The sequence below is a fragment of the Porites lutea genome, chromosome 11 (genome assembly GCF_958299795.1).
Source record: "Porites lutea chromosome 11, jaPorLute2.1, whole genome shotgun sequence".
NCBI lineage: Eukaryota > Metazoa > Cnidaria > Anthozoa > Scleractinia > Poritidae > Porites > Porites lutea.
In genome coordinates, this window is record NC_133211.1 from 28,150,954 (window position 1) to 28,161,106 (window position 10,153).

Consider the following 10,153-nt stretch of genomic DNA (forward strand, 5'->3'; position numbering starts at 1 on the left):
GGGGCTTTAGGAAGGTTTATAAACAGAGGGACTTACAACCGAGGGGGCTTATAACCCAAATAAAAAGCGCATCGAAATAAGCTAGAACTGCAGTGCGTTTTACATAATAATAAACTCTGTTGTGGTTAACAAGCCCGTTAGTAAAGAACGCGTGAATGGGTCTCAGTACTGTCTTTAGATATGAATTTTCTGATGCGGCGAATATTGTAAGGGTAGAAAAATGCTGCTCCACACGTCTTATTGATGTGAGTAGATATTGTAAGCTTTGCCACACACCAAGGTCTCTGGCTTTGCCAGCCGAAGAAACATTCTCAGATCCAACCTTAATCCAGTTAATAGAAACGTTAGCTAATTGTTAACGTGTACCAATGCGTAAGAATTCAGTGTCTTCATCGTTAAGCTTAAGCTTATCGTGATGCATCCAAGACCTAATGTCGCTGATGCAGTGTTCCATTGCAGCAAGGACAGCGGTCTGATCGTCAATACTATTGGCGCAAAATGAAAGATACAGCTGAGGATCATCAGCGTACGCATGCACAGATGGAAGATGCAATCGAATAACATCAAATACCTTGCTGGCAGAGATCGAAAACAGTAGAAGACCAAGACAGAACCCTTGAGGAACTCCGATTTACAGACAAAGAACATCAGAAATCACGCCCTAAACCGAAACTCGCTGTAATCGATGAGTTACATATGAAACGAGCCACGAGAGAACTGGGTCTCCAAGGCAAAATTCCGTTTGCAGTCTATGCTTTAGGATCTCATGATCTACCGTAACAAATGCGGCATTTAAGCCTAGCAAAACAAGAAGCGATACATGGCCTTTATTCATATTCCTTTACAAGTCGTTTTATAAAAATGTAAAGTTTTGTACATTAAAACAGATTTACTGACCATACGTTGATGGTTCAGGGTTTTTCTATCCAAGGTCATAGACGAGTTTATCTGCGTCGCAGTCATAATTTGAGAAGGTAAAAATACAAGCCACCGGATTTTAGGGTTTTTGAAACTTTTTAAAGAGGCCTTTTCCACAACTGCCCCACACAGCATTACAAAAAGGGCGGTTGAATGAGTGCGTTATAAGTAGAGATTAACATTTCACCTGCATTAACAGTGTTTTCCCAACTTTTCACAACTTGATCTATCTTTAAGAATATGAGAAATACAGATACGAAACGCAAAATTACGTCTCTATCAAACAGTCGATTAAAGGTGAATCTCTCCTGCCTTGGTTTTAAGGTTCACATTGTGGTAGCTTGACAAAGTGTCAGTCCTGTAAGAGGAAAACTGCAATAAAGAGTTTTTATTTCGAACAATAACACCACTTTAACTATAGTTTAAAAATGAAAGCTCGCCAAAACATATAGTGCAGTTTTTGCTAATATGTTTGAATGATTCCCGTGTATTTTTATAAAAGAAACGAATAGGAAATGACTTTTTGCCCGTTTATCACCAAGATCGATGACTCTGTGCAAATCCTCCCTGAGTTTTAAGGAAATGAAAGTGTTAAGAGTATAATAGTTTCCGTAGTCTCATGTGGCTCAGTCCACTTTTAATAATACTAATGTGTGAGCTCATGGCGGTCTGTGATTAAGGGCATTGTTACAGGTTTATAGCTTAGTATTGAAGCAATTGAAATTTATTTATACAACCAAATTAAATCACCCTTGTGTCAGGAAACGGGCACCATGTTTAGTTTTCAACTGTTTTGAATGTTATAAAGTTAAAATTACCCTTAGCTTAAATAAAAGTTATATTTTTTATCTCTTGACAAGTAGATACGTGATACTGATATTTTAGACTGAGGCTCACTCTTTTACCAGCGGTTTCACGCACCTCTGCCAGATTGGGAAAATGTAAGAAATGTCAGTTTAATCTCAATTGGCATTTTCAGGGGAAGGGAATTTTACGATACGAGACACATTTCACTACCTCCCCCGTAATTTATGCTTTCGTCCGTTTCATCCTTTACCTTGACCGTTGTGTATAGAACTTAAAGTAGAAAGTCATTCAACCCGACAGAAACAGGAACCTTCCCAAAGTTCAATAATAACGTGACACAAGAAACTACGCACAGCTGGATACGCGTTTGCAAACATATTCCGGTTTATCTGTGAAACGCTTTAAAATTTGTAAGGTTTCACAGGCGCTGGGTAATCCATTGTTCAGTCTTACCACAGTGAGGCGTATAATTATATCCTGCAGTTAAGACTTCCGTTAAGCTCTTATCGGAGGATAGAAATGTAGAATTTCCTTTTCCTAATTTAAAGATACCAAGAACTATGAGAAGGTTGAGACATGGCTTCGAAAAGAACCGAATGGATACTATATGGCTACTGTCAAAATATTAAAACAAATTAAATTCTACGATTATTATTGATTTAATTGCCATTATCATTATTATTAACCGCTGAGTAGGTTCGTTTGTTGAGAGGCCTTTATATTTTACCTTTCTTTTTCTTTTCCTAGTTTGACGTAACGGTTATTTTAAGCAGTGTACGAGAGAATACGTGCCCCTGAAAACCTAAAACAGAATGCAATTAGACACCCATCGCCTGAAGTTATAACGCGGACTGCAAGCAGGTAGATTTACAAACAATATTGAATCACTTACCGTCAATGCAAATATAAAACGCTGTTTTTCCTGTGTGCAATTTGCTCTTAACAAATGTCCTTACCTGCCGATCTGTCATGAATGACTCGGTGCCAAAATCTAATAACAAGGAACTGAAAGCCCAACGTTTCAGGGTTTCTTCAGGACATTTGTTATTTCCTTCCTAAAGACATGTACCTTTTGCATTCCTTAAAAACAGATCAAAATGAGAAGGCAAAAAGAAAGAACAAACAAGGTGAGAATGATGGGTTTAATGTTATTTTAGCTTTAGGATAAGAGGGTATACTAATCAGTTAAGTTTAAAGGCTAAGATTGATCTATTAGCAAAATTCCAGCTATATAAATACAATATATATCGTTCTCCACACACCGGTTCCACAGCCGATGTAGCAGGGTTCTGTTTGGTAGCTCTCGTGAGCAAATATCCTCGCTTCTAGTGAAAAGGTGAGGTTGAGGTTAGAAAGTACTTGCCTCTCTTTTGGAAATGACATGTCTTAATTTTAATAATCCGTGTTATATGTATTTACCTTTGATGCTGAAGAGGGTCTAAAATAGACAGGAACAACTAGTTATTGTGTGTTTTTTTTCCGTATGAATAAAATGCTGTATACCTTCGAACAATTTGGCAGTCGGCCAAACAATTCCCATCCACTATAAACCGACGAGCGAATGAGAGATACTGCCTCGAATTTTGTATAACGACAATCGTATTGAACAGCTGAATCTACTGCAGAGAGGAAAAGTTCCGTAAAACTTTCCAACTTCGAAATCAGGATCTTGCAAATTATGACTTTGTGACACGCGGGATAAGAATGTCACTGGGAATAAATAAAGGAAATCTGGATTTGACACTGAAAGAATAAATTTTCTCCTACCATGGGGACAGTAGTATAAATATTCAGCTAAAGATTTCGAAACTATCCAGTACTAACTAAAGTTTTCAATGTTATATGGAAAAAACGAGAAACTGAAGATCTATTAACTTTCGACCAGATGGCAGTTTCAGCGATATTACTGAAGTTTTTTCAGTACCATGCATCGCAGGTCCACATTTATTTAGTTCACATGTTTACATCATACCCGCAACATTCACCACCGTCAGCCTCATCTTGAAATTGTAAACTTATGATAATAATGAATTCCTAGGGCAGTTAAGCTGAAAATAGTACTTATGTGCAATCAGTGAATATATAAAGAATTTTGTTCCCAAAGGAGGCTTGGATGACGTGAATATTTGCTAGTTCTCGCTGAAGGTAGACATGTATGGCAATATATAGGTAGGGCTAGTAAACTGCCTTAGGTTGTCAGTCAGGCCAAGACACAAACTTATTGAAGGAAATTAACGGATGTAGAATATATTATTAATTACAGACAAGATGGTATCTTTGATACTGTAACAGTTGAAGTTTTCATGTTTTGTGAACAATATGGTATTTAAAATTAAACCTTGAACATTACCAAATTTAGAACCTAGTAAAATCATTCAAAACCACAAGATTTTCAAAATGCATAACTGAAGACATGATCAAAAGGCCGTCCTAAAGCTTACAACGTTTGCATTAATTATAAGATGGCGTTAACTTTTAGAATTACTAACCGGGAGCCTGGCAAGGCTTTGCGTAGAGGAAGAAAATTTATAATTAGTAGATGTACCAAAAGATTAAAAAAAAATTAAAGAAATCTTTGGGCTAATAAAATTGGCTAAAAATTATAAAATGAGCGCTTTTAAAGAGGATCAGTATTTTCACAAGACAAGGGCCGAGAACTAATCATGAAATTGTACGCATGCTCTATTTGTTCAGTGGCGGCATATATTTAAGGCATATATAGCGATTAGTAGTTACCTTGCAGTATAACTGTTAACTTCGCATAACAATTCATAATCACCCTTTTCTAAGTCAAGGACCCTGGAGAAGGTTTTAAATTCAACGTATCCAGATTAATTAAAAAATCGCCATTTTTTTAGTTTTCTTTTAATTTGATAGCATTTAAAAATTTATTCTTCAGCTGGGTTTACTATGCAGGGGATCCTAACATCCAACATCCTCTGCTCTTCGCTAGACGAGAAGAGCGTTTATCACGTAGAACATAAGACACATTTGAAAAAAAAATCAGACGAAAGTGCTCTCTAAAAGCTAACCAGCTCTCCCGTAGTTCTTTTGAAGAACACTGAATCGTTATTGAACGCATTTACCTTGTCCCATAAGTAAATATTTGTTGTAATTTAAAATTCTTAATTGTCAAAATTTTTTAAATTTGTCATTCAATATTGAAATATATAATTGCACAAAACTGAAACTAGCATGCTCAGTACGCCCGCTGCTGTATAGCTTCTCGAATTTTAATCAATTTAATTAAAATTCGTATACTTTTTTAATTATTCATGGTCACGTGATGTAGCTAAGAGGCATATAAACGTTTATCCTACGCACAAAGTAGTTAGTACATGAATTACGTACCAAAGTTTACGAGTTGCGTCAGGTGACATTGTGAATTATAATGTAGATCATCAAATTTTCAGCGAGCAACTGAAGCTTGAATACGCAGTAATAAGGACTCTTACTATTTATTTTGCAGAGAGGCTCAATTGTGTCACGCGCAAAAATGTTTCAAGCCATAAACGACGAAGATGTTAACGCTCTCCAGGAAATTCTGAAAGAACAGAGTTCACAGCTCCACAATGAAAGAACGGTAAATATGTTAACAATTCCGCTTAGATCTGACCTAGAACTAGATACTAGAAATTATCCAAAAGAAAGGTCTGAAATGAATTTCTTCTCGAGTTGTTTACATATACATAACTTTTGGACAATTTTTCTGAACGACCTACATTAGCAAGCGGCGAGATAAAATTGATAGTTTAATTGGAATTCTAACCTTTGCAGAATGTTACGTGAGGATTTATTACATAGCAGTCTAAAACTACCAGCAAACAACGGTAATAATTAATAGACGGCAGGAAGATGATATTTGGCGTTAACGATGCAACGTTTTGTCTCGCAGTAAAGCCTAACCGTTTTACGGTTAAAAGTGAAAGAACTGAATAACACAGGGACTTCTTTCAATTAAAGCCTTGAATGCTTTTATCATTATTTTCAAAGTAGCATTGAAAACTGACTTTCACTATTTTTATTGTGCTAGTCAAATAATGGTTTGCGTGAATGAAATCATGGCATTCGACAATGATTTTTGGTTTTCGCTAAAAATCAACTGCCTGCCGAGTTCCTTAAGTTTCGTATCTTTCTTTTTCTTTTTTAATTATTATTTTCTGTTTCTGGTGATGGATATTGTTGTTCAATGACCCGTTTTTTCTATAACAAAAGTAACCGTCTGTTGAACTGCAGAGATCAAGCAGGTTTAATTCACCAATTACTTGCCACTAAATTCGTTTTACTAGTTAGGTGTCAAGAAATCTTCCGTTTGACAAAGTCGAATTTAAGCAGTTTTATCTCCAAAGACATTGCTTAATTTTCAATTACCGTTGATTTAATTTTTAAGGCGCAAACATGTCTATCTTTGTGTCACATTTCGTAATTAATTTAGCGCTGTAGGGATGACATTTATCGCGTTAATTTTCCATTTTTTGCAAGTATGTCCATCAGCTTAACCGCACAACGATGTCCGCAACTCCTACTCGATCAGGTGGCTTGAATGACAAAAAAAATTCTTTTTTTAAATTTGGTAGAATAAATAAGATGCCTAAAAAACGGGTTAAAGGTTTTTTCCTTCGAACGCTATACCCTAGACTCACGACAAAAAAAAGACTTCGAGAAATGTGACTTGGGTCATAAGATAGTTAGCAATTATTGGATGAGGCTGAGTTCAATACGAAGAATTATGCAGCCGAGGAAAGTTTTCTCTACCAAGGCCGAAGGATAAAGCAGAAAAAAATCAATCTCATTGACCTGCATAATTTTTCATTTCATACGAAAGCTGAATCTATTGATTATTTTATTATTCGTTCAAATTATTTCTAACTTAAACAAACACGCCTGCCTTGACGATCTACATGTATGTTCCTGTCCAGTTTTCATATTTCTCGGAAGTTTGGTATGTTCAGTTTATTCTTGCAGACATTCTTCCAATAATAATAATAAATAAAGAATAAATAATAATAATGGTTTATTAACAGTATTTCTATTAAAAATGGCTCTACATCTGCTAATAAAATATAAAATATATTGTAAAATAATTCATTAATTCCGTATACATTATTCAGGAGCAGAAATGTGCGTGGTAAAAATACTGACAGAGTCTGAGCTAACTAACTAACTACCTAACTGTCGTTTAAAACTGAATTTGGAAATATAGTAGTATATTACTCCTCTTTACTTCACTCTTTTAAAGTATTGATAGTCTGTTTGGAAAAAGACCCAAAATTTGTACAAGATTGGACTAGAGCAGGTAGGGAGTTTGGACGCACAGTCTTGGGAGATATTCGGTTCCAGCAGTATTACTAGGTTTATTGTCTCACTAGAGCGTATAGTGTCCTAGAGTGGCTAATGGTTTTTAATTTCATATTTCTTGGCCAGTATTCATGGTACAAAGCCTTATGAAAAAATACAAGATCCTGTTCAGCCTAGCAAATAAAAATAGGTCCTTATACGAAAATATCACTCCAATTTTGATGGTCAAAATTCTAGATTTTAATTGTGTGAGAAACCTCCGACGAAAAGTTATTGTGTATGTTCTTTGATTAACATTTCTTTGGATTTTTACTAGAAATATGTTTTCCATAAAGCTATAGTGCAATATAGACGATATAAAATCTAAATATCTTATAAAATAAAATATAGAAATTCATTGACGTTCTACTTGGACCTTGACTGTTTTATCATCAACCAATATGTGTTAGACTTAGTAGTGCAATATTTCTGCCAATGGTTACACCACGACAACCTCTGAAAATTAAGAACCTACTAAGAACCTAATCAGACTACCCTAAAATATAAGAACCTGTTCAGCCTAACCTCGAAAATACTAGGATCTTCTAAGCGGGTTTTTACTGATACGTGGACATGAATTAACACGATTTAGTTTAAGAAAACAGTCCGTTTGTTAAAAAGCTTAGACATAAGCGTGGCAATTAGTTGGTAAACTATGAGACCACGTTTTAAAATTAGCGAGTGTCACGAATTTAGACATTTTTATCTCCAAAGACATTGCTTAATTTTCAAACAAACATGTTTACATTTGTGCCAAACTTCGTAATTAATGTAGTGCGGTAGAGAGGACATTTATCTTAATGATTTTTCTTTTTAAAGTATGTCCATCAGCTTAACCGCGCAACCTTGTCTAATGAAAACTCTCACTCGATCAAGCGCCTTGAATGATACAGGTTTCAGTTGACATTTAAAAAAAAATGGCTTTTCTCTTTTTAACTTTGTTAGAATGAATAAGATGCTCAAAAAACCTGCTTCACTCTCAGCTTTTCCTTCGAACGCTATGCCCTAGACTCACGATGAAAAGAAAGCCCCGAAAAACTTGAGTCGATTATTGGATGAGGCTGAGTACCATATGAAGAATTCTGCAGATAGAGGAAGGTTTTATCCACCGAGGCTGAAGGCGGTTTAGTAACCTCAGAGATCTGCACAATATTTCATATCATAAGGAAGCCGAATCTCAGCGATTATTTTATTATTCATTCAAATTATTCTAACTTCAACCAACATCCTTTCCTTGCAGACCGTTTGTTAAAAAACCTTCACACTGGACATAAGCATGGAATTAATAAGTTCGTGAACTATGAGACCGCCTTTAAAACATGATTAGCGAATGTCATCTTCGTGTTTAGGTAACCGCGGCAGGATAAGTTCAGTCGGTAAGAGCGCTTGACTGAAGAGTGGGAGGTCGCGGATTCGGGGCCGGACCGATACTCAGGTCCTAAAATACTAACTGAGAAATGAAAGTACTCCCTTTGCACTGCAAGTGGCTAGACGTTCGCGTGGCTCCGATAACCACGTAAAATGACGATCCCGTCTCCCGTCTCTCAATTCGAGACGTAAAAATAGTGACCCCAATTAGTACTTTAGTATTAGTACTCTATTTAAAAAAGTGCATAACTTAAGGTATTCATCATAAGCGAAACAGTTTTTATTTTTATTTCTTGCAGGAAGAAGGGGATTTTGCATTACACGTAGCAGCTCGTGTAAGAAATACTGAAATAATTAAACATCTGATGGAGAGCGGAGCTAAAGTTGACTTACAAAATGTTAGTATATTTAGAAAGAGGATAGAAATTGGAAAAAGAAGAAGTAGATGGTTATGATAGACCGTTATATAGTTTAATTCTAGTCAGGAGCCGATATTATAGTATAATTTTAGGCATAGCAACATTAGCAGTTCATCAATATTTAATCATCATTTTATGGATTAGGAAGTATATTTAATATATAATTATCCGGCATCAAACAGCTAACTAGTTCGACCTCGAAGGTTTATCCGCTGACTTCCTGTCAGCTAAAACAAAGATAGCATTAGATGCTTGAAACTTCGGGTAATTAACATTTAATGAAAGTTGTTTTACAGCTTATATCAAATTTTTACTGCCAAACGGTACACTGCGAAAATTTTGTAGCGTTTAAATAACATCTTATTTGTTATTTTTACACTAAAAACAACTCGAAACTATCATTATGCTCGTGGACAATATTGTAAATCGTATTCAGATCGTCACAAAAGGACACCAAAATAAGTTACTTCCCCCCTTCAACCCCCCCCCCCCCTCCCCCTCACCTCACTACATCACGACATACTGTTACGACATGTAAATTAGTGAATATAAAATCCTTACGATATGTAAATTTTTAAAAGAATCTTTGGATGTGTTATTCCCTTGGGTCGTGGATATAAGGAACTTGGTTTTTAAGTCGGTGTGTTAGTTTTCTGCCGTTAGCTGTTTAATAAAGACTTTAAACATGGTGTCAGGAGAAAACAAAAGCAAAATCCATGATGAGCGATCGAGAGAATCAAGCCTCAACGACAAGCTCGACTACAGGAACTACTCTCTCCTCTGCAGATCGGCTCCAGGATCGTTCCCGCGCGCTCTCTTTTTCTTTCTCCCCAGCCTCCCCACAACACAAAGAGGCCTCTGCGGAGGAGAAAGCTGGGACAACAAATACAGTGGCGGTAGCAAGCGCATCAAGTCAACCGTCGATGTCTTCTTTACCCGAGTCTTTACCGAGTGGAATACCGATGCCCAAACCTTTAAAGCTAGACAACGTTGCAGTTAACTGGACGAAATTTAAAAGAGCTTGAGATAATTACGCTGTAGTTGTGAGGCTCCAGCGATTTGGAGAAGAGTGCGAGACAGCGACATTTCTTTCTGCGATCGGTGCTTGAAATTTACGAAGGCAGCTCAACTCTGTTGTTCCGAAATTCGAAGAATTCTGCAGACTAATGAAACGTTCGAGCGCTATGTGTTTGACTCCAGGTCACAGAAAGAAGTCGAAAGTATCGATCACTTCGTCTCATCGCTAAGAAAAGTGGCCAAATCGTGTAATTTCTGTTCAGGTTTACAAGATTCACTATTACGCG

At 36.4% G+C, this 10,153-nt stretch overlaps 1 protein-coding gene and 1 pseudogene across 10 annotated transcripts in view; both read left to right on the forward strand.

The window, feature by feature from the left end:
* Positions 1–5,071: 5,071 nt before the first annotated feature.
* LOC140951772 (uncharacterized) overlaps positions 5,072–10,153 on the forward strand; it is a 44,485-nt gene continuing 39,403 nt past the window's right edge. For 8 of the 10 annotated variants that reach the window (XM_073401110.1, XM_073401117.1, XM_073401115.1 and 5 more), the window contains exons 1-2: positions 5,072–5,308; positions 8,730–8,828. In XM_073401110.1, the coding sequence (XP_073257211.1) occupies positions 5,222–5,308; positions 8,730–8,828 (186 nt within the window). In that variant the 5' untranslated portion in view covers positions 5,072–5,221. The remainder of the gene's footprint in view (positions 5,309–8,729; positions 8,829–10,153) is intronic. The other 2 variants (XM_073401111.1, XM_073401113.1) reach the window with 2 other exon arrangements.
* The window catches only part of LOC140952321 (uncharacterized), a 947-nt pseudogene continuing 566 nt past the window's right edge, over positions 9,773–10,153 (forward strand).